General features: G+C 39.6%; 1 protein-coding gene across 3 annotated transcripts in view; it reads left to right on the plus strand.

Annotated features, from left to right (window-relative positions):
• Window positions 1–2,380: 2,380 nt before the first annotated feature.
• Window positions 2,381–26,191, plus strand: part of pcsk1 (proprotein convertase subtilisin/kexin type 1) — an 84,089-nt gene continuing 60,278 nt past the window's right edge. For 2 of the 3 annotated variants that reach the window (XM_048594916.1, XM_048594917.1), the window contains exons 1-4: window positions 2,381–2,597; window positions 19,443–19,547; window positions 20,574–20,696; window positions 25,676–25,822. In XM_048594916.1, coding sequence (XP_048450873.1) covers window positions 2,415–2,597; window positions 19,443–19,547; window positions 20,574–20,696; window positions 25,676–25,822 — 558 coding nt within the window. In that variant the 5' untranslated portion in view covers window positions 2,381–2,414. Of the gene's footprint in view, window positions 2,598–19,442; window positions 19,548–20,573; window positions 20,697–25,675; window positions 25,823–26,191 lie in introns of those variants that run through there. The other variant, XM_048594918.1, reaches the window with a different exon arrangement.

The raw sequence follows: 26,191 nt of genomic DNA on the forward strand, positions 1-26,191 counted from the left end.
GGTACCTTGTCGAATGCCTTCTGTAAATCTAAATACATTACATCCACTGCTTCCCCTATATCTGTCCTGCCTCTTACCTCCTCAAAGACTTCTAATAAATTTGTCAAGCATGACTTCCACCTCATGAAGCCATGATGACTCTGTTTGACTATATTCTGTATATCTGATACTCTGCTTTTACAACCTTTATAATAGGTTCTTACAATTTCCCAATAACAGAAATTAAGTTAAGCAATGTATAGATTCTCATTTTTTTGTTTACTCCTTCCCTTTTTAAATATAAATGTTACGTTGGTAGTTTTCCAATCCTGTTCCTTTTCCAGAATTTAAGGATTATTCAGAGATTATTACCAGTACATCCACTATTAATGTTGTACTTCCTTTAACATCCTAGGAAGCATCTCATCAGGTCCAGTGATTTTATCAATTTTTAGGTCCATTTATTTCCCTAGCATTTCTTATCCGCCAAAACTTATTCTAATTATTTCCTCTCCTTCTTTTCCCCCCTAATTATTTAGGAATTTTGGAATGTTTTTAGTGTCTCCTACTGTGAAGACTGGTGAAAGTATTTAATAAAAATCCTCTGCCATTTCCTAATTTCTCATTATTGTTTCCTCAGTCTCATTTTTAAGAGGTCTAAGTTCACCTGGCTTCTCTCTTCCTTTGCATACATATTTTTTAAAAAAAATCTCTTGCTGTCTTGTCTGATATTACTTACAAGTTTACCCTAAACGTTTATCTTTATTATTTTTACATAAAATAATTTATAATAGTGAATTTGGCTAAACCACAGCCAAATCATTAGTTTAACATGTTGACTATCTCATTCACTACAGATTGGAAGGCCTGATTAGAATGGAAGTAGTTTGCAATGCATTTCAAGTTATCAAGGAATGATTGCAACTTATTCTCCATTTCCTATCATGTGTAATTATAACATAAATGAGCTTAATGTTTGTTTGCTTTAATATTCATTTCAACAGGATGCTGTTAGCACTTCAGCTATATTTGTAGGAGAAAATTTCTGCAGTGAAAGTCCAGTTAAGTTTGGACTGAACACATTACTCATCCAGGAATTTATTGTAAATGGTAAAGTGTAGTAATGAACAATTCACCATCGTGCCATCTTATTTGGGCTTGTCAGCATTAATTATTGTTGTTTTCTGTTGTCCAGTTGGAAGTTTCCAGCGGCAATAAACAGTCCACTGTCATAATTACCACAAAATATGAATAAACATGTTGTACTATCCATGCACAACCAGTTTTATAGCAACTGCTGTAAAGTACAGACAATATTTTTAGTTTTAAGTTCTGAACTGTATTTCACCCTGCCCCATGAACGGTATTCACTTACTGTAGTCTGAATACAGTTACTTCGAAGCTTCATCTCACTTCAGACTCTGCAGTATTACTTGTTTACTAAACCCTTTGATTTTCTTCTTTAAGTTGTTTCTTTTAATATTCTTTCATGGAACGGGGCTGGAGCCGAAATGTTTTCCATCTTACTCATATTATTGAAAGCGGGAATGGATTACACATAGCCCCAAGACGGTGGCTGAAGATTGCATTTACTGTACGAGCTGTTGCATTTCCTACTTTCACTCTCACAGACTCAATTAACTCCGTAGCTGATATACTCGCTATGTTATCTTTTTTCAAAATTTGTTTTTCTTCTATTTAACGCAACAAAAGTACAATTCCAGTTTTGGTTGATTCTATCTATTAATGTCTCATCTTGTGGGATGTGAAATCGGATTTGTCCTAAGGCCGGAGCTTTTGCACTTCGATCTCTTTCCAATCCTTCATCTCCCTATCTAATCTGGATGAAAAGCAGCAAAATATGTTGAGTGCTGTCAGAAAATCTGCAAAACATAAAGGCAAATGCTGCTTCCTGCAAAGCGATCTTTTGGGTGTTGGTGAAAAGTGAATGCTGGCAGTATTTTATTCGTCAAATGCAATGAATACCACATCTTGCCTGAACATTGGGGAGAACTATAGTTTGAAAATAATGCTGCGAAACCAATGTTACCTGTGAGCTTTATTGCAGCAAAATGCACGATGTGATGGCTTGAAATGGTTGTCGAATGTCAGCACTGGACAGCTCCCGCTAAACATTCCTCAGGCTGGCTTTCAACAATTCACCCGGGAACATTTGGTAGATATTACTGAAGGTACACTGGACTTGACGTCAGGGCGATGCTTTACGTAGCATTCGGTGCGTAAACACTGTTTCCCATTCAAGCTCAGAGATATACCACTTTCATTTCGCCTGCTAGCATCCAGCTCATGAGAAAACCAGTTTGCTGTTTTCCCACTTATTACAGCAGCAACCCGAGTGCAGGAAGCGTCTGCAATCATTCTGCATCCTTTAGATCTCTCAACCCCTTCTCTTTCCTTTGTATATCAAGATAATTATGAAGCAAAAATATTGCCTTTCCCTGCGATTTGTAGCTCTAATGGTGTTTGCAATTTGCACTGTACCGGGCATGGCCAGTGAAGACAAACAATACGTTAATGAGTGGGCAGTGGAAGTGCTTGGAGGACCCGAGGTGGCGAAAGCTATTGCCGAAGAACTGGATTATGATTTTATGGGTCAGGTAAATATTTATTGTTTTGAACCTATGTGTGTGTGTACGACGCAACCTTATTTCTTAAATAAGGAGAGTGACAGGAGGGCTAATGCTGGTAACTGGTAGCGCCTATTTTCAACATTCATCATCAGTGGGGAGAACTGATGTTACGGTATGGTATGCGCCCACAGTGTATACCGAGCCGAACACAGTGAGAGATGATAGTCTATACTGCTTTCTCGGATATTCATTCTCACGTTTTACCACAGAAACAAACAGCGACCAGCTCATACTAAATTAGCCATTTCCTTCGGAGGTACGGCAGAACACATACCAAACGTCTGATATATTTGTATTCGGCAACATAGTACAGGGGATGACCACATAGGCTACTCTAAGCACTTCAAAAGGCAATAATTCTGGGCAGCAAGGTGGTCGATGTGTTTACTTACTCAGCAGTAAGATTGAATATTCTTTTAGTTAACTACAGTGCACTGTTGGTCTTAAAATAGATTTATCATGTATCATAACATGTGCATCCATACACTGGAATTTTTATGTTTCCATCCAGATCTTTTGCATTTGTGTATTTTAACTAACCTAATACTGGATTCTGTATAACATATACTGTGTTATTCAATCCCCACTTGAGCTTGTGTTCTTTGCCAAGCTTGTGCACAATCTCGAGTAAATGATGCCAAATTTCAGCAACATAGCTCAGGGTGGTTCAAATGTGAGGAGAAAACACAATCTACAACAGTAAATAAGATAGAAAAAGGGACAAAAAAGCAAGGGAAAAGGATAAATGACAGATAACATCAAATTTACAATAGTCTCACAAAACGTGCTTGCCGATGTATATTTCAGTTATTTTGTAACTTTTCGTCTGCTCTTCGGTTATTGATCTCAATTATTATGAAACAGAGCAGAGCAGACCATGAGGATCAGATTCCAGCTATATTCATATCCAGGATAGAGGCAGAAGGTATGAAGAGTAACATACAGTTCAGGTAATACCGAGGAGATTTTAATTGGATGTTTAGCCGACTGGATAGTTTGTATAATATCTCTGGGGACCATCCTCCCTGGAGATTAAATCGCTTTAATGAATGCAATTTCGCATTAATTTTATGTATTTAGTTATGGTGACTTGAAAGCGGTGATTCTTAACCATACGCGTGAAAGAAATGTCACCTATTTACCCATCACATTAAAGAAATTATAGACTTCCAGACTCTAAGCAGCTTGTAAGGGGAATAAAATCTAACCATACTGGGAAAACACAGCCGGTTAGTCATCACTTGAAGGAGAAATGACAGGTGATGAACTTTAGAGTTCGGACCCTGACAAAAAGGAATCGTTATATGGAACCAAATATCACTGGAACTCAGTAGGTACTCGATCTAGATAGCGGTATACCGAAATCGTCAATGAGCGGCAGCGTGGCAAACACATGGCAGAAATGTAACAAGTCGGGACTACACAGAGGACGGTCCTAAAATGATTTGGGACTTTACTTTTTTAAGGGGACAAGACAGCGTTACAACGTGTCAAGTTGAGTAAAAATTTAGGAAATGACTCCCAATGATGAGACAATGATGTATTCCCAAGCTATCCAACTCTGTTAACAGCCAAAATGAGCATGTATTTTGGGTGTTCAGCGTTCACTCTATTTTCTGGTGACCCAGTCTCGTTGCTAGATATCTCAACCTTGTGCTGTTTTCTTACTGTATCGAGATAAACCTCACTATTTCGCACCCTCTCTCCTCAGCATGCTATCAGAAATTCAAAATAGAAGGCGGGCTTATTTGAAAGAAATCAAAACATTTTCGACGATTTAAAAAGACCATTCGGCCCTTCTGGTCATTACTTACTGAGTTTTATTGTAATAGTTTCATAATGTTAATTCAAAGTAAATTTTAAAAGGTTTTAGGTGCTCTGCACGAAACGTTCTTTAATTACTGGGAACAGAAGATACAATAGAGTAGCAACAATCTCAGGAATTTTAAACACTAGCTTTGTACTGAGGTCTACATTTGTTGATAAAGAGTCACCTGAACATAGGTATTACAATATATTCAATTCATATTTAAAAGAAGTGTTGAGCGGCAGGAAACACAATCCTCCAGTGTGTTCTGACCAGTTTCCTATAGAGTATCAATATAAGCTCCAAAGACTTGACTACAGGTCTCACCACAAATTCTGTATTCATTTTTTTCTAAATTAACTGCCTCATAAATTGTGCAGACTATTGCCAATCTCAACTCCCTTTCCAAGTCTTTCCTTCCATTTATTTTACATTTAGAATGTACATATTGTTGATCTATTTGCATTATTCTGCATTTATCCACCATGAGGTTTGATAAACAGCATGTGATTTTAATATATAAACTAATGATTTGCATTACAAACTATAAAATAACTAATGCTTTTCTAATATGACAAAAACTGATACCGCAAATCAGTACCAAGGTGCACAAATTTAAGCTTAAACAATTTGATAGCAATGGGTAGGATGGAATTAATCAAAATAAGTTTAGTGGATGACCAATGAAATACTTTATAAAATACCCTGAACATGAAGGACAGTCAAATTTAAAAGGTTTAAACAAATATAAATTTAAATGGACTATGTGAGTCACACATTTGAAATTAGTGTGACAAATACTTTAGACAAAGGCTGCAGGGAGAAAGAAAGATTTGCACTTATATAGAGATTTTCACAGCCAACATATGTTTTAAAGTGCTTTATAGCTAATGAAGTACTTTTTGAAGTATCTTCACCGCTGTAGGAAACACAGTGACTGTTTGCTCAACAAACTCCCCAAAGCAACAATGGTTATTACAACCAGCTAACCTGTCCTTTGTGTTGTTCTTCAAAATACTGTAAAATCATATTAAGTAAAATAGAAAGGGGTCTGCCCAGAAATTTGTGTTAAACTGAGCTTCATGATTGCTCATAACCCTCTATGTAACCCTATTTTTCTACAACACACAATATGTGAAAACAATGAAAATGCAGTGATGCAGTAAATATTTGAAAAATGTTCTTCATTTTTCAATTTGTTCGCACCTTACAAGAGTCTAACCTTGTATTATAAAAGGTACTGACTATCATTGGGAATTAGCACTAGAAATCAGTCAAAACACTGGAAAAGTAATCTTATTCTGTTTAGAATGTTACCGTTGGATGAATCTGTCATGTCATCTGTGCAATCAAAGATGTTTTTCATATTTTTTGCTGCAATGAGAAATCCAGGAGCATTTTTATGGTCCTTGTGGTGTCAGCTCGGAAAACTGTCAAGTGCACAGTTATTCATTCATCAGTCTCTTTAGGGTCCTCAGAGTGATGACCTTTAATGTCTTCCATTGATATATTTTGTCCTATTTTTCTGATGTACATGTAACAAACTGCTGGAGGTCACTTTGCAAATTTGTTGGTTTCACATTGCATGCGTAGAGTCTTGACAGTCACAAAACAACGTGATTTCTTGGACTTTACAATCACAAGCAGCAACAACTTTTCAGAGCCATCCATGTTGGCATAGAGCATAGCAGTAACATATTCCTTGTCCTATTTTTCACCCTTACACATTTCATTGTTAACCTTTAGAGAGCGATCTGAGAAAAGGGAGCAAAGTAATTCATCCACGATAAAAATGTGTCTTGCTGCATATTGGTTGAGGATATGGGCAAGACCATTTCTCAGCCATCACTGCAGGCTTGCCATGATTTTGCGCTTGAGCATGGCCTAATTCTGCTCCAATTAGGTAGCATGGTCACATGACCAGTGTGTGCACATTCAACTTATCCAGACATAAAACTTTGTTTTATCACGTGCATTTTTCCATTGGATTCCTTATTATATGGACAGGAATGGCTGACAACATCACCACAACTTGAATTTTGTGTTATCTGAACTCGACTCATTGCAGATTCAGTCTAGTGCTATGGAATCTTTTATACCTTATTGAAATGGCAGATGGGGCCTTGGTTTAATACTGTATACAAGAAATGCACTTTTAGCAGTCCATTGCTCTCCCAGTATCACACTGGAGTGCCAGCTTTGATCCTTGTACTCAAACCTCAGAGTTAGACTTGAATTCTGAATCTTGTAGTTCACGACGCAAAGGCGCTATCAACAGTTGACCAAAAGGTAAGGGAAAAAATGGGGTTGTATTCATGAATTTTCACAACAATTTAAAATGATGAAAATGAGGACTATAAATTATTCATGGGGTGGTGATGGCCTAGTGGTATTACTGCTGGACTGTTAACATTCTGGGGACCCAGGTTTGAATCCCTCTATGGCTGATGGTGGAATTTGAACTAAATTTTAAAAATCTGGAATTAAGAGTCTAATGATGACTCCAAAACCCAATTGTCAGAAAAACCCATCCAGTTCACTAATATCCTTTAGGAAAGGAAACTCCTATCTTTACCTGGTCTTGCCTGCACATGACTCCAGATCTACAGCAATGTGGTTGACCCTTAACTACCCTTTGGGCAATTAGCGATGGGCAATAAATGTTCCCCTAGCCAGTAATGCCCACATCGAATGAATGAATTGTGATCAAATTGGTCAATGAGCTGAAAAATGGTAGATGGAGTTCAATCTGGATAAATGCAAGGTATTGCATTTTGGCACAACAAACAAGGGTAGAGCTTATACAATTAATGGTAGGGCCTTGGGTAGTGTTGCAGAACCGAGGAACTTAAGTGTTCAGGTAAATAATTCTTTGAATTTTGCATCACATGTAGACAGGGTGGATTAGAAAGGCCTTTAGCATGCTTGCTGTCATTGCTCAGTTCTTTGAGTATAGGAGTTGAGAAGCCATGTTGAGGTTGTACAGGTTTATTTGAAAACACAGGCTTTCCATGTCCCGCTCCTTCTTCAGGTGTTAGTGAGAGAGGTGGCGTCAGGCACAGAATTTATAAGCAAAAGATCAAAGGGTCAGAGGACTGATGTGAATATATTGACCAAACCTAAGATGGCTGTTAAATCTTTAATCAGTCAGAAAGGAAATGTAGGTTTCAGCTGATTAATATGCTAATCCCAGAATTTCTTTCAAGTCACCACCCCGAGAAAACTAAAGGTTTTATCAGTATACCAGTGGTGACATCTCAGGCCAGACATTGCATGTGAGGTGTGAGGCCTTGCTTAGAATTTGTGTTTTAACTTGGAGTCAGACTGGTTTTATTTCCAGGCAAAAGAAGGATGAGAATAAAAAAATTAATTCGTTTCTTGACTGAGAGTCAATGTGTGTCAGCAAACACTGGGGTGATAAGTGATTAAGATTAGATATGAGTTTAAACCTGGGAAGCAGAATTTGGATGACCACAAGTTTATGGATCTCGCAATGTGGGAAGCTAGCCAGGAATATATTGGAATAACCCAATTCAGAGTAACAAAGCCATGAATGAGAACTTCAGAAGGAGATGAGCAGATGGGTTAAGCCAAGAGCTGGTATGTAGTTAGAAATAACTGGTCTTATTAGAGGTGCAAATATGTAGCTAGAAGTTCATGACATCAAATTTGTAAACAGTCAGGTTTAATCGTAGAGAAAATGATGGAGTCAGCAGTTAGAGAAAAGAATTTGTAGTGGGGACTAAAGACAATATTTAGTATTTAATTGGAGGAAACATCTGTTCCTTCTGTACTGGATGTCAGTAGCAGTCTAATAATTGAGGGGTTGTGGAGGAGTTGAATGTAATAGTGGTGAATAAAGCTGGATGCATGAATGTGAAAACAAAAGCTGTGATTTCAAATGAAACCATGCCCCCTTTGCAGCAATCAATGTACTGTTCTCTGATTTAAATAGCTAGTAGCGCAGCCAGTCACTGTGACAGCTTCTGTGACACTGTAAGAATTTAAGGTCAGTATTGAGCTGGTAGAGCGGTCTGGGGTAGGACCACTTTAGGGGTTAAGGTGCCAGGTAGGTAGGCATGGGCAAGTGTGACTTGTGAGAGAGATAGACCGGATACCAATTGGGTGGAATGCCAAGTGGGTAGGTTGCTACGTAGGAGAGATCAGTGGCATGCAAAGTGAGTGGGGTCCAGGTGGATGAAATGAGTAGGGTGCCAGATAGATAGGATGTCAGGGTGTCAGCTAAATAAAATAAGAAGGATTGTTTGGGTGGGCCATTATTGAGTGCAGCAGTGGAAGAGGGCGGAGGAAACATATTGGGTACACCAGGTAGGAGGAAGTATAAGTTAGTGGGAAGGTCAAGCTGGCAGAGAGGGAGTCTGGGTACAGGATGGAGAAATGGTTAGTGTGGCAGAAAGAAATGGATGTTCAGGTTATCAGGTCTGGTAAAGAAGGGGGAAATGTCAGGAATGTCAAACTGGGATCCAGTTGGTTTGAAGGATGCTGTGTTCAAAGAATGGGAGAGGCTATCATGCCCCCGGTGTGTCAGGCTGGCAGAAAGGGGTGTTATAGTTCAGGTGAAGAGTTATTGGGTCCAGGATTTGGTCAGATAAGTTGGCTGAATGGCTGGTTTGTGATGCAGCGTGATGCCAATGGCTTGGGTTCAATATCCATACCAGCTGAGGTCACTATTAAGATCCCACCTTCACAACCACTGGCCCTTGCCCAACAGGGAGTGGGTGGGCTCTGAATATTTGGTTGGGCCAGGGTCCAGTCAGATGTGAGATTAATTGGGTCCAACAGTTAGGAGGGTTTGTTTGGTTGGAAGAGGTCAGAATGGCAGGGGCAGTGTTTCTCATACAGAATGGTAGAGACCAGCAGATAGGGTGGGGATCTGGTCGGGGGTGGAAATGGTTGTCAGCAGACTGGGTGTTGTAAGGGTTGGGTGAGGTGTAGTTGGGGCATCAGTAGTGAATTGGGTGGGGATCAGTTTAATAATTAAAGGAGTTAAAGCAGGTTTTTAATTGTCTAACACTTTTCTGGAAAACTACTAAGCTTAATTGAGTGGCACCCTCTGATGTTTACAACATTGAAGGGCTTTTTTGACTGATTCCAGGCATAGGGCAATCCCTTACAATTCCCATATGGTCAGCTACATCAGGAATTCCACATAGTTCTGACTTTCAATTGCAGTCTGCACTTCTCCAATGATTTTCTGGTCATTGGAATATATGGATCAACACGCATTGTAGGTAAAACTTGGGACTGAATAGAGTTATCTCAAAGTAAGGGAAGAATGATGTACAAACTGGAAAGCCGTGTTGGAGGTTTTAATCTGAATAGAAGGTTCCAAAAATTGGTGTGGGATGTCTTAATATTTTCAAACTACATAACTGATCTGGATTTAGACACACAGCTAAATGACATAAAACTGGATTACAGGAGGACTGGAGGACAGTAGTTGAGTCTGATGAGGCAGCTGATAACTGTAATAGAGTTAGGCGAAATTTTAGAATGGTTGCAACTATGGAAGAGGAATTGTCAAGTGTCAAATATTGTATAATAGAAGTGACATAGAAAGCATAAATTCTTAAGGGATACCTTGGACTACTTTATTGAAATGGTATATTAAAAATGGCTCTTTAGGCTGAATGATGGAACAGGAGTGGCCGAATAAGCCTCTTGAGCCATTCAGCTACATCATCACTGAGTTCCACTATAATTCCATTTCTCCATCATTGCTCTAGTCTCAAAACAGCATTCGATCTCTGTCTTGCATATACTGAAATGCATTGTTTTGACAATAAACACTGCAGTCAGGGTTCACCAGTGATAGATAAGATAAGTAGATGAAATGATGATCAAACAGGCTGCTTAGACTGAAATGACAGTGATTTCCTTTAAACTGTTTTCATTCAGTCAAATGGTCAATTGGAACTGTAGTGCAAAATGAAGAATTTCATTGTTTGATAATTTATAACATATCAGAAACCTTGGCTGGTATGAATGATGTAAAGAATACTGTTATTAATCTTCAATTACATGAGCATCCTAAATTCAGTGATTTCTGCTCTGGTAGAATTGGCTCAATCACATTTTGACCACAAAATGACAATTGTCGATAGTGAAGTGAACATATGTTCATACTAATAACCTTAAGTGACCTGACATCAGAGCTGTATCACAACAGAATCCATTCTTATTTCTAACTAGAATCTATATTTATAACCACAAAATGCAATAATAAAATAAAAATAATTTATTTGACTCAGAATCAAGTTCCTGTAGTGATATTCTGAAAACCTTCTAGAAATATTTGCATACATCTTTCATTATTTTGTAGCTGTGTTTCAAACAATCTTATTGCAAAGTATTTCTGACTGCTTCATTGTTATTTATTATAGACAATTATGTCATGGCTCTGATAACCAACATTGAGATTTCCGGATTAGTTGTTGTAGTTTAGATTGCTATATTTTATTGAACACAGATCGAGAGCCAGCAATCCAAATTAGGCAATACAAGAGTCCTGAAGAAAGTCAGAAAACCCAGGCGAGTAAAAAAGAGAAATAATATACATGTGAGTAGGTCAATAGTGCAGCTTATTGTTAAACTCATATACTCTACTCCAATAAGGAAATTCACTTTTATGCCCACACTTCATTATACAGTCCTTAAATTATGCTATGATTGTAGTGATTTAAAACAGACAGTGGATTTAGTACCACCTATTTTACTGTATTGGCCAAAATCTAGCCCATAGACTCTAGAGGCCAGACTTTGGAATCCTGTTGAAGTAAAACTTGGGAATGTCTAGCTGCGTGAGCAAACCAGCTCAAAGAAGCATTGGCCTAAATGTCTCTATTTTTCTAGAGTCTGATCTTTTGAATACTTGGATAGTTTCAGGCATATAGACATAGGAAATAGGAACAGGAGTAGGACATTCATCCTCTCAAGCTCACGCTGCCATTCTATAAAATCTTCCTCTTTGAAGCTTTGCATAGACTTTAACTCAATATTTTAAAAATCAATTTCCCCCCCTCTTTAAATGTTTTCAGAGATCTAGCTTCCACTACACTCTGGGGTAGGTAATTCCCGGAAATCATTACCTCAGGGAAGAAATTATTTCTCAGCTGTAACTGTGTCCCCTAGTTTGAGACTCACCCAATGGAATCATCTTCTCAACTTGCATCCTGTCAAGCCCCCTCAAAATTCTGTATGTTTCAATAAGATCACCCTTCATTCTTATAAACTCTAATGAATAAGTTACAGGCCCAAACCTACCAAGCAGATTTCTGCCGCCTGTGGCAAGGCCTAAACAACATTGCATTATACAAAATGAAGCAGACCAAGGTAGCAACAACAACACATCCCTCCCTGACGCGCTGAATGCTTTCTATGCTCTGTTTGAGCAGAATACCAGGGGTGTGGTGACACCTGCCTGACAGCCCCGGACACACCCGTTCCCTCGTCACTGCTGCATGTGTCAGATCAGTCTTCCTGGGAGTCAACCCAAGGAAAGTAACAGGCCCAGACAGTGTCCCCGGCCGAGCACTCAGATCCTGTGCAGACCAACTGGCAGAGGTATTCACTGACATCTTCAACCTCTCCCTCCTACAAAGTCCCCATCTGCTTCAAGAAGACCACCATCATCTCCGTACCCAAGAAAACACATGCAGTGTGCCTTAATGACTACCGCTCAGTGGCTCTGACCTCAATAATCATGAAGTGCTTCGAGAGGCTGGTTGTGGCCCACATCAACTGTAGTCTCCCAACCTGCCTCGATCCCCTACAATTTGCCTCCTGGCATAACAGGTCCACAGAGGATGCCATATCCCTAGCCCTGCATTCATCCCTGAAACATCTGGACAACAAAGACACCTAATTCCGACTCCTGCTCATTGACAACAGCTCCACCTTCAACACTAGTATCCCCTCCAGACTGATCTCAAAACTGTGTGACCTTGGTCTCGGTTCCACCCTCTGCAACTGGATCCTCAGCTTTCTGACCCACACACTGCAATCAGTGAGGATAGGTAACTGCACCTTCTCCACAATAACACTCACCACTGGAGCCCCCCCAAGGATGTATCCTCAGCCCCCTACTGTACTCCCTGTACACCCACGACTGTGTTGCCAAGTTCCAAACAAACGCCATCTGCAAGTTTGAGGATGGATATCTAATAATGATGAGTCAAAATACAGAAGGGAGATAGACGGCTTGGTGACATGGTGCAATGCAAACACACTCTCTCTCAATGTCTAAAGAATGGATCATTGACATCAGAAAGAAAGGAGGAGAACAAGCCCCCCCGCCATCCCCCATCTACATCAATGGAATTAAGGTTGAGAGGGTGGAGAGTGTCAAGTTCCTTGGGTCATAACCGACAACCTGTCCTGGACTTCCCACACGGATGTGTCAGACAAGAAGGCACAACAACGCCTCTTCTTCCTGAGGCGGCTCAGGAAATTTGGCATGTCCATAAGGATGCTCACTAACTTCTACAGATGCACCATTGAAAACATACTGTCCGGGTGCATAACGGCCTGGTATGGCAACTGCTCTGCCCAGGACCATAAGAAACTATAGAAGGTGGTGTGCACATTCCAGACCATCACAGAAGCAAACCTTCCATCCATGGACTCCATTTACACAGCTCACTGCCATGGAAAGGCTGAAACATCATCAAAGACGCATCGCACCCAGGTAATGATCTCCTACAACTTCTTCCATCAGTCAGAAGATATAGAAGCCTGAATACATGCACAAGCAGGTTCAGGAACAACTTCTTCCTGGCCATTATTAGAACGATGAATGGACCCTCTAGCCTCACATAACACTGATCTTGCTAATATTGATCATGCCTAGTGCACACCCTGTACAATATAACCTGCATGCCTCTAAGTCTTTTTGATGCGTACATGCTTGCGTACTATGATTTGCCTGTACTGCTCATAAACAAACCTTTAGGTGTACTTCTGTACATGTGACAATAAATCAATCAATCATTCAAATAAAGGGCTAGCCCATCTAGCTCTTCTTAATAAGTCAACTCCTTCATCCGAGGAATCAGACTAGTGAAGTTATTTTGAACTGCCTCCAATACCTGTATATCGTTTCTTAAATACAGGGACCAAAACTGTACACAGCAGTTTTGACAAGTAGCAGCAACTAGCTTGAGGGCATATGGAAATTTTGGCAGGCGGTTAAAGTAAATGAGACATACTTACCTAAATGTATGTAGCTAAATTTGGAGCAATGTTGTTTCAACTGTTGCAAATGGATTATGAGTGCTTGTTAGAGAGAAAAAGCATAGTCGGCAAATTGAAGTGAACGAAAACACAACATAAAGATCATTGACAAATGACTGACCCTCTATGCTTTTAATCAACCATTGCATGATGTCAAACACTCTAGAACACTTCACAGATGAAGTAGCAGACAACTATGTCTGTCAGGAGGTGGTTGCCAAATTCATCTTTCACACTCTATAGGTGTCACCTATCACACTCCTAAAGCTAGGGAGTCCAGTCTTCTAGAAAATGATCTTTTGACTGCTGAGCTAATGTCTTCATACCATCAATAAGATGATAACTGAATTGACCTCTGGAGTGTTTTTGGATGCATCTTACCAGAGAATTGGGTTACATCCTCCCAGAAATAATTGAAGTGTTGGTGGCCTGTGCCACCAGGTATGGGGCCTGCAGTGCCATCGTCTTGGGGACTGCAGCATGCAAGGTAGATGGAATAAAGTCTGTGGAAAGGGAAAGTGTTCTAGCCAAATTCCTTAGTCAAGTTGGAGAGAGACTCATTGTTTCTACTTAACAGAGACAGGAGGCTACCTGGCAGGATAACCAATGCAAGCAACATTTCATTGTACATTTCCAATACCGTACTCCTATATGCCACCACACAGAGATCCTTATCTGTGTCCTTGCAGCTCTCTTTAATTGCCACCTTGACCATACTGACAAAAAAAACTATTCTAAACCCATTCCCTGACTGTAGTGTATTCAGGCTGGTGACTCATGATGTGCTGCTCTCAATTCTATATTTGCATCTATAGTAAAGGCAGAGATGGGAACTGCAATGATTAAATCATGCAGCCTATCTGTCAGTGATGTATTGGTTCTTTGTTTCCTTCTCCTGAAGATGAATTTCAAATGGCACATCCTTATGTTCGAAAGAGTGTAAAGATAAGACCAGCAATTAGACCAGTCATTTAATCTCTATGGTTTGGAAGCTTAAAATATAATTTGGGATAAAATTAATAAACATTTGATCAAATATTCATTCATTATGACAGCCACCAGATTTGTTAGGGGTAAATCATGTTTAACTAATATGCTTGCATTATCTAATAGTGTGACAGATGGAGTTGATGAGCTGTTCCAGTGGGTGTACATAGTTTTCCTGAGGGCATTTAAGGGAATGCCACACAACAGACTTGTGAACAAAATTAGAGTTCATGGAATGTAAGGATCAGCAGCAATATGAATACAAAATTGGATAAGTAACCAGAAACAGAAGTAGTGGTGAACAGCTGTTTTTCAGACTGGAGAATGTTTAGAATGGAGTTCCTCATGTGTTGATGTTAGGATCCCTGCTCTCAAGATATGCATTAATGGCCCAGATTTCGGCATACAGGGAACAATTTTAAAATTTATGATTGACACGAAAATTGGAAGGATTGTAAACCATGAGGAGTATAGTGAAGAATTTCAAAAGGACATAGACAGGTTGGTAGAATAGTTGGACAAGTCACAGATGAAATTTAAAGCAGAGAAATGTGAAGTGATTCAATTGCAAGGAAGAATGCGGAAAGATAATCTAAACTAAAGAGTAGAATTCTAAAGGGGTTGTGGGGCAGATGGTGTATATGCATACATATTGTTGAAGGCTACAGGACAAGATGAGTATGTGTATTCTCCTTGTCTCTACTTTCTGCCTCTTAGCTACAATAAATTGGAAAAGGCTGTTACAGAATATTGGATCCTTGATCCTATAAGTAAAGGTGTGTAGTTTAAAAGCACTGAAATTATTTTAAAACTTTTCTTAAGATCCCAGCTGATATTGTTGCTGGACAAGGCAGATCCCATAACTGAAATCTGTCTGGATATATCATAGTCTGCTTTATCTTAGATTTAATGAGAGGGTCTTTCACTGAGATAGAAGAATGTATCATTGCATATTTTGTTTTAATGACCAAACAGAGGATGATTAAACAAAATAAATGATTATAAACTAGAATGAACCAATCTTATAAAACAAATTCAAAGAGAGTTTTAAGCACAGTAAAAGAATAATTCCAATAATGCAAAACAATCTTTTATCAATTCCAAAACAAATGCAAATCCCTTATATAGTACCTGACAGCTGTCCTTGTGCAGTAGTCATAGCAGAGTCTCTCTCTCCAACATCTCACTAAGTTTAGGGTAACTGTGACTTTAACTCATGGAACCTCTGAAAGCTTATTCCTGGAGCTATCACACATTTAAGTTTAAAGAAACTCACCTTCAAGTCCTCTTCTGGGTTTCATCTCAACTTTTCTGGTCTGAGACTATTACTAACTCCTCACTATAGAGTAATTGAGTTTCTATATTCTGCCCTTCTCAGGAACATTGCTGTATACACGCATCATCATACAAAGACTTGACAGAACAGCCTAAAACAATTTAATATTGAAATAAGGGTCTCCCTTAACGGTGTTTCCCTTAAGGTTAAAACAAAAACCTCACAGGCCTGAACTTTCTAATAAAAGTTTTGAGGTACAATTATCTGCCTTGTCAAAGAAACATGAACTAAAACCCATTAGGCTGCCAAAGTAGATGTCACAAACTGTTTAAAATAAATCACCATGGCTACAGAAATACTTAGGGTTTAATGCTTAGATTCAAATGCACAGAAAGCTCACAAGCTACTAAATTAAAATTCAAAACCCAAGCTTAAAATAAACGATATGAAAAATATTTATCAATCAGAGATTATATCACAATTTTTAGAATATTGTTTAGGCCTTAGTCGAAGTATTGTGTCTAATTCTGGATGATAAACTTTAGGAAGGCTGACAAGGTCTTGTAAATTGTGTGGAAGAGACTTTCTAGAATGGCACATCAGGGATGAGGATTTCAGTTATGTGGAGAGATTAGAGAAAATGGGATCACTGACTTCAGAGCACCAAAGGTTAAGGAGAGATTTGATAGGAATAATCAGCGTTATGAGGTGTTTTGATGTAGCAAATCAAGAGAAACTTATTTTAGTGGCAGGAGGATCAGTAACCAAATGATTTATGAAAAATAACAAAAATACCAATGCAGGTATGAGGAGATTTTATGATCTCAAATGAACAACTTAAAAGGGTGGTTGATATAGATTCATTGGTAACATTCAAATAGGGATTTGATAAATACTTAAAAAAGAAAATAATTACAGGAGTGTGACTTATTAGGTAGCTCCTTCAAAGAATCCACGTGGGAATAATTGGTCAACTGGCATCTTTCTTTACTTTTGTTCATTTGTAGGATGTGGGCATCATTGGCTGGGGCAGCATTATTGTCCTTTCCTACAGTGGCTTGCCAGGTCCATTTTAGAGGGCAGCTAAGATCACATGTAGGCCGGACTGGTTAAGGATAGCAGAATCCCTTCCCTAAAGGACATTAGTAAATCAGATGGGTCTTTATGGAAATTGACATAGCTAGCCTTCAATTCCAGATTCTTCTATTGAGTTGAAATTTCACAATCTGCTATGGTTGGATTTGAACCCAGTGCATTAGCCTAGCATTCTGGCTTACTAGAATCATGACATTACCATCACGCCACTGCCTCCCCTTTTATACCATATGATTCTATGATTCTCTAAGTCATGTTATTTCCAATTCTACGTGCTCTAATTTTCACTAACAACGTATTCATTGATACTTCCTGTCTAATATCCTAAGGACCTTCCCAACAAATGTAACTAGATTATACTGTTATGGCCTTCTCTTCACAAATTTGTCGTAACATTTTTTGATACTCGTCCAAGTGTTGTATTTTTCTCAGCCGGGTGGCAAGAGGGCACGTGGGCTGGGAAGTCCTGGGAACTGATCTTGAACTGGCATCCTAATACTATCCCATCTTCTTCCAGCTTTCCCAGGATAGAATCCCAGGAATTTCCCAGGTCTGACTGAAAAGTTATTGTGCTAATTAAAAGGATGATGGAGAGCCTTTTTAAATCTAGATCCCTTCTTTACCAAAAATGCATAGGTTACACACTCTGTCTTCTGCCCCTGTCATGTTAGGAGAAAATGTGCCCACAACAGGCACTCATTAAATGGAAACTAACCTGATATGAGCAATGTAAAATTTGAAAGTTGCAATGCCATGTTTGGCCACAATGTACGGCTTATGCTGACAGAAGCGGTTCTTTCGGTTTAAAATGACTGACTTTACTGGGGACTGCTTCCATCGACGGTAATCAAGCTGAACTGGTTGTGGAACTCCCCTGCAACATGGGTGCTATTTATTCTGCCATTCTTTGGCCCTCTGAGGATATGCTGCTCAGCAGCCAGAGACAGGGTCATCAACTTCAGTAAAATCATTTTCCTCAACCACAGGAAGCTGGAAGAGATGGATAGGATAAATGCAGGGCTCCAACTTGAAGAAGGTGATGTCTTGATAGCAGACACCTTGACTGTGGGCCAGTTTGAACAAGCTGTCTGAACAACAGTGCTTCAGAAGGATTAGGGTCTTGGATTAGTAAGTCACAGCCCTTTACAAACTCTTGAAAGAAGAACTTTATATGCATGGATCAGGTGGCCACACATTGCCTCTAGCTGTCAAGGGGACCACAGTCTGAATTTCTTAAGTTTGCACTCGTTCTCGTGATCTGCTGATGTCACCTGTGAGATTCCCAATCTGTGGCCCACAACTCCATCAGTGCAGTCATGCCACTGTAGATGTGAAGATTTCTTCTGTAATTCATCAAAGCGTTCTGCTTCTTCATTGTGGTTAGGGTGTCTGTGGCTGCAGTTCCAGCTCTGGTTCTCTGGCTGTCACTGGGTTTCGGGCTGTATTCACTTACAAGGAGAAATAACAGTCAGTTGTGAGTCTAAGAAGTGAACTGTTTGCTGAGGAGAAATAATAAATATTTGAAGAGGCTGATTGTAAGAAATGGGTGCAAGACATTGAGGGTGAGTATCTGTTAAGATAAAGATTTGAGGAGGAGACTGAAGACAAAGTCATTTGCATGACAACAAGATGTGTTGGTCAGAGGAGAGCTGATTTTAAGGAGACGAGAGATTGATGTCCCAGCAGTGATTGACATACCTTGCCTTAACCCAGGGGATAATTGAATCTTTTCTGGTGCTGATCCTTGGTCCTCAGCATCACACATTAGCTACAGACAGCCTCTGAAACTTGCAACCATGCCTCCTTTTTGTAGCTGATTGGCCAAGTACTGCCACCTTCAGAGTTAATGACCACTCTCTATAACCTCAGAGCATCAATAATCACCTCCAGGGACAAATCTGTTAAACAGGAGATGGTTTTTATCCCTTGCTTTCCCTCCATACTGCAATTATTTATTCCTCACACTGAATTGTATTCTTCAACCATTATTGTTATTATGAATTGAAGAAGTCCCTTCACATAAAAGTTCTTCATTGCTCTTTTAGGGGTGTTATCCTGATTAGTCAGCAAACATGGAGGCTAGATTGTAATGAATTTGATTTGGGAAAGTGCAACAGCAAGGAGCTCAGTTTAATTGGTCAGGTTCCCAACCTGAAATGGCTTCACTGAACCAACAGAGGTTCTATGGAAAAAGGTTCTTCCCCTGTCTCTGATGATAGTTTCCAGTAATATTCCTGCAACTGCTGATGGACTAAACTATCCTTTCTCAGTTTTTCAATCCAAGGGCAAAATCTAGAGAACCTAGAAGATATTACAGTGAGGAAAATCTTTATTATTAAGATGTCATGTTGTTTTCATTTATGCTGAATATTCTCTTTAATCTCTATCTGATTAGATTGGAGCACTTCAAAATCACTATCTACTCAGACACAAAATTCATCCACGAAGGTCTCGAAGGAGTGCTGATCACTTTACAAAAAGATTGTTTGAGGATGAACGGGTATGAATCATTTCTAAAAATAGTAAACAAGACACGACAGATGGTTCTTTTTAACAATTTAAGTAAAATCCTTAATAGCAAGTTTACGGAATAAAATCCGTGTAAGATTTAATATTTCCTATCCTGCAACTATTCACGTCAAATAAAAATCAAGCTAGTTTTTGTCTTCACTTTTCAAAGCTGTGTAAATATTCATGTTCATTTCAATGTCTGGAACCTGGTAAGATAGTTTATGTGTCTGATTTTCAATCCATTGAAAATCATTGAATAAACTGCTTCTCTTTATGGAAAGGAGAATATAAATTACATAACGTTCATAATCCTAACTGCTAGTGACAATGTAGTTGGGTGTGCATTTATTGGACTTGGGAAATTAAAGAATTAAGTTGAGCTATGACAGACTTTTCCCTACAGCTTGTTCTCGACGTGGTATCTCACCGAATGGAATTAAGGATTTGTGTCAGACTATAACACAATACTGCAGATGCTGTGGCATAATCCTCACATCTAGTGGAGATTTGCAACAGTATCCTTCCATTATCCATGTCCATACATCAAGTATGAATGTTGTGGAATGTACCACAGACCAGTGTCAACATGAAATGGTACACCAACATGAATTACCACCTTCAGTGGGCATAAGAAAAGAATTCAGAGGGAAATTGGCAGAAAATAAGTTTTACCATCCCTTGTTTAGAGTAATAACTTAATGGTCCTGTTCCATTAAACATAGATAAATATTCACTTTAAGGGACTGTGCCAATAACTGTATCAGCTTATCTACAATAGAAGTTTAGAGTTTATAAAGTTATGATGAGGTGGTTGCTTTGGTAGGAAATATTTTGCTCATGTATTTCTGGTATTAGAATGTGAGAAGAATTTTAATCTCAATTTTTTGACAAAAGCATAAACAACATTTCAATGTGTTGTATCTTCTTTGTGTCACATTGCATGTGAATAATGTAACAAACCACAAAATGTAGGCTAATCACCTTTGTATTATTGTTGTGCGTGGCTTAACTGTAGGTGTCTTGGGCAGAACAACAGTATGAAAAGCAAAGAAGTAAGCGGTCTCCAGTAAGGGACTGTACAGATTGCATGGCAGAGAAAATGTTTACTGATCCCATGTGGAATCAGCAATGGTATCTAGTAAGTACTTTGATTAATTGCAGTAAAACAGTGTGCATTTAAATATTTATTGGAAAAAGTGGCTGACAGCTTGATTTCTTTGTCTTCACATTTTCCATTTCTGAGAGTAGACTGTGTACCAATATCCACTACAAGCCCACCAAATCCACAATGACATTGACTGCCCCACCTCAGACCCTGATGCCTGCAAGGATTTCATTCCATTCTCCCAGTTTCTCCATCTCAATCTCATCTGTTCTCGTGATGCTGACTTCCACCGCGCTGCCTCTGACATGACCTCCGTTATCCTCAACCAAGGATTCTCCACCACCTTGTTTGACAGGGCCTTCAACCATATCTGATCTATTTCCCATACTTTGCCCTCACCTCTTCCCTCCTTCTCAGAACACCAATAAGGTTCCACTTGTCTTTAACTTTCACCCCATTAGTCTCTGCACAATGCAAGCTCAGAGAATGATACCTCATCTTCCACTTCACAGCCTCAAAGTCTCAACATTGAATTCAATAACTTCAGAAACTGATCGCATTATGCATGCTCTCCAGTTTCCTTACACTCTCCCTCCCCCTCAGCTATGTTGTGTTTGTGCTTTGTTGACTTTGCTCTGTATAGAAGGGACCAATTCTCACTCTTTCAAACTTGAATTTACGGCCATTTCACATCTCATTTATTTTTTCTCCACTTGTAACAACTCCTTTGCTTTTACATTGGACCTCTACACCATCTGTCCACTTGCTCCTCTTCTGTCTCGGTCAAAAGTATACAAAAAAAGAACCTATTTTCCGATACCTTTCAGTTTTGAAGAAGAATTATACCAGACTTGAAATGTTAACTGTTTCTCCCTCCACTGCTGTGTTCTTTCAGCATTTTCTGTGTTTGCTTCTCATCTCATGATTACCATTCTGCAACCACTCACTAGTTGCTGGTTCTGTTTGATTCTAGGCCTTGGGTGCGGGTCATACCAGAATTAGCTGCCACCTTACCACTTCTGAGCACAGAAGAATTGCTGGTCTCTGATTGGCCAACAGAGTTATCTGGAAGGCCTGCTGCTGACCTGAGTGATGCAGGATGTGGCTAGAGGCAACATGGGGGATCTTGCTGTCTCTCTAGCCAGTGAACTAGGCACCCATTGCCTCCACAAAATACAGGTCAGAAGATGTAGGATCATCAACAGGCCATTCAGTCCATGACACGCACATCCCATGAATGAATAAAATGTCAAAATTAACCCCTCGGTACTTCCAAAAATGAACAATTCCAAAAATGTTCCTTTAATATTGCTGAAAGGGCATATTTTGTCTTTTGTCAGAAGCACTGCACCCATACCTGTTTCTACTCAACAAGATTGGTGACATAAACTGAAAGAACTGCGGATGCCGTAAATCAGCAGGTCTGGCAGCATCTGTGAAGGAAAAAACAGAGTTAATGTTTTGGGTCTGGTGACTCTTCTTCAGAAAACTGGTGACAACATCCACTGATTCATTTCTCAAGGCAATGCTCTGACCAATCAGAGTCAATCTGCCTGGTTTAAAATTTAAACAAAGCCTGGTATTTAATTGTCAACCATCATTTATTGATGCATTCAGCATGGCAATATCTCTACCAATCAGAATCCACTTGCCAACCACTCAGCACTCTCCTCTCATGTAGTATAAATGTTGGTTTTCCCCATGAATTTGTATTCTTGAAGTATGTCCTGCTGAGTGCAAGATGAAAAGTTTCGACAAGTTGTGTCTTGTTTCAGCAATATTCAAGTCTGTTGTACCAAAACACTTTTGTAAACTTTTCTTTGCTAACATAACTAATGGATGTCATCTGTCTGCTCATCGTCAGCTATTTACTTCTTCTTGTATTTGTTCAAGGACTCCGTCCATTGACAATAATATTATTCAAATCATTTTCAACTTAGTTCAGCAGCAATACCGGTCAGATGTATTCCATTGACTTCAGCATTCACGGTCCCATTTTTGTATCCATATAATGTTGTTGATAACAAATATGAGATATGCACTATTTCATAAAGTAGGTACTATAATTCCATGTTGTTAACCACCTCAGGTAGAATCTCCAAGGGGTCTGCCCAATGTGGTGGAATAGGATGAGAAGTTTGCTGAGGCCGAACTTGATGTTGACAACATTTTGCTGCATTTTTTACGTATTTGCCGAGTGGTGAGACTCATTCTTTGCTGGGCAATGGTGATTTGCAAATTAAGGAGGATCATAGCTTGTAAACTGCCTTGTTGACAGGCTAACTCGCCTCATTGATATTCAGCTTTCTACCTTATCAAACTTGCTGAACAAATTAGATATTGAGAAAAGTTGACATGTAAACCAGAGAGGGTACCTGGTGAATTCAGCTTACTACTTGCTCCAAAGGACTTTCATGTTTAACACTGGATTACAACATGTCAACAATGCACCATGGGCACTGTCCACACTCAGCCCATGTTCATGAACATTGGGATCCAACATGTGCCAGCCTCATGGCACATTTCCAATCCATTTTCAGGATGCTTCTGTATTTTAATGCAGCACATTAGGCTGTGCCAGCAACTATCATTGTAATGCTGCTACAAGGATACTGTGCACTCAGGGACACACACTCAGCTCATGGTCTAAACCAGACTGCATGCCTGGGCTCTTTTCTTGTTGTATAACCACTCACTCACTCTGAGCTTACCAAATGCTTACAGCATTGCATTGATTTGCCTTGCCTCTTTTGGGCTTTGATCCCTTCAGACAGAGATTCCAAGCTCATATTGCTCCTGTTTTGCCTTAGGGCAGACACAAAGCTAATAACCTGGTCATGGTTGTCAGCAGGTGTCAGTCAAGTCATGGGGACATTGGCACAGTGAATCAAAGGCAGCTTCCAATACCAGTCCAGGCGATTGGAAACTTTCGGTTCACCAATGGGGCTGTCAGAGTCAAGATGCTCTTCATTTAAGGGATGAGGGCTGAATGTTGGGCAAATCACCATGATTCTGGGTTGATTTTCTCCTGGAATGAAAGAGAGGCAGGCATTAAGGAAATGAAGGTGGATGGCACAGCTATTTCTTTTTGTGTGGGTGAGTGAGTAGGCAGTGCAGAGGACATGCAGTAGGTCAAAGCAAGGGAGGGAAGTTGCTGCAGACAACAGTGAGAATGTTTGAGCATGAGCCTTGCTAGGAGATGGGTACAGTAGCAAAGACAGATTAAGTATGAGCTGATAGAAATGGTGACGTTTAATGCTGCCAGAGCGGAGAAAGTAATTGCCCTACTTCTGACAGTTCTGTACATTCCTCCAGCTGACCAAGTTTGCACCGAACCACATGGCATCCTTGGACCAGGCTGGCATGGTCTGGTGTTGTGGCCTCCACAGCAGGTCCTGAGGGGAGAGGAAGTCCTGCCTCTGTAGCACACCATCCAACAGAAGCTCCAGGACCCTTCTAACAAAGCAGGATGAGGATTCCCACTGTCTACCATGGCCTGGGCAAATGCCAGGCACTGTGCAAGGCAGCTCTGGACTGACAGTGCTCATCCAGGAGCATAACAGGCTTTTAAAGAGGGCATGGGTGCAAACAATGCTGGTGAATTCCAGATATCCTCTGAGCTGTGAATTGTTCCGGAAATGTTCACGTGTGGTAAGATGGGGCCATAATTGGATATGAGAGCCGCCATAGGGGTGAGGTAGGTAATTAATGGGGTTTGGTGAGATGTGGAGAGAAAATCTGCTAAGTCTTGTGATGGAAATCCCTTCAAAAAATCTGAGATACTCAGTCTTAGGCAAAAAATGCAAGATTCATCACCAAGCTTAAAGTTGCTGTCCTCTGCTTCACTTCCAACTTGTTTTAGCCTCCTGATGTTAACCAGGAATACAATTTAATTACAAGCTCTAACACAGCAATGCCTATTTTCATAAAGTATGATTCTCTGAAACAGAACACCCCATTGAACTTCCAAGCAAAAGCTGGTATTTTTTCTGATTTCTTCTGATGACTGGTGATTTCTATTGCCACGAGGGATTGATTGGGGATACAAAGCGAATAGCACGGGCTCATTTCCTGCACTGACTCAGGAAGCCATGAAGGACCCTCCTTCTCAATCTTTCCCCTTGCCTGAAGTGTGGTGACCCTTACGTTAAGCTTGAGTCATCTCTCTGGCTAATGAGAAAGCAGCCCTATGGCTTGGTAGGACTATGGTGACTTTACCTTTTACCCTGCAACTCCCTTGTACTTGGAGAACTTATTGCTGTACCTGTATACAGTTTTGCCAATGTTACTCAAAGCTTATCCCATGGAGCAACTTTAGCGCATCAGTGGGACACTTCCATTTTCTACAGCAAATAAATACATCAGTTTCTGATTGTGATTTTAACTTTTGTGTCCATATGAAGTCTGTTTGGCTATGCTTAGGGTATCTTCTAGAAACTATGTTGAGCCTACAAACTCATAGATTAGTCTTGGTGAACCATTTAGCATTAAGAAAGAATTTTGAAACATTTCAGATGCAGGAGCAAAGAGAGCTTTTGGTTTTGTTTGCATACCTCAGAATGCTTTGCTGAACAATGATTAATACTTTCAGGTATTTTAGTAATTCAGTCAAAAGTACCATGCAACAAAAACAACATGCAATAGCCTCAAAGCATGGAGACAAAAGAGAACTGATTTCTTATTGAGTGTTAAGAAAGTCTACAATATACTCCAATGGGAAAGAAAAGATCATATATTTCAAAGAATAGTCCCTATAGATCCTGCTGACAATACAGCACAGGATGAGTCATGGAGTGCCAGTAATTTCTGCAGAGACAGGGATGTATTTGTGTTCATTATGATTCACCAGAGTTTTCAACAACCACCCACAACATTGAATTATTCATTGACTAATTAATTGTTTGCTGCTCGAAGCTCTTAGCTTCAAAAGAAAACTCATCTTTCAGACATGCACGTTATTAAAAAAATACATTCAAGATCTTATTATATTTTATATATTGTTCCATCTAAAGCAAGATACAAGGACTTCATCATCCCTGCCAAAACTAGATCTTCATGTTATCCCTGTGTGGAAGAAGGGAATAACAGGCAAAGGAATTGTGCTTACTGTGCTTGATGATGGGTTGGAATGGAATCACACGGATATTCAAGCAAATTATGTGAGTAACGCTGAAAGGAATATTTTTAGAATTTTTTCAATCTCCAGGATTAATCTTAACTCTACTAAAGCTGAAACGCAAATTCAACATGATTGTATTGAACTGCAACTATTTATAGGCAGCAACAGAAAACTAAGGCACAAGAATTAATTTCTACACTTATGGTTTGCAAAGTTCCACTTTCACATATTTGCTGGCAAAATCCTGAGAATGAATATCATTTAATTCATTATGGAAGTTAAACCAATTACCTTATAATTAAGGGCAACACAGTGTGGAGCTGGAGGAATACTGCAGGCCAGACAACATCAGAGGAGCAGGAAAATTGACATTTCGAGTCGGGACCCTTCTTCAGAAAAAGGGTCCTGA

The sequence above is a fragment of the Rhincodon typus genome, chromosome 3, assembly GCF_021869965.1.
Source record: "Rhincodon typus isolate 14 chromosome 3, sRhiTyp1.1, whole genome shotgun sequence".
Taxonomy (NCBI): Eukaryota; Metazoa; Chordata; class Chondrichthyes; order Orectolobiformes; family Rhincodontidae; genus Rhincodon; species Rhincodon typus.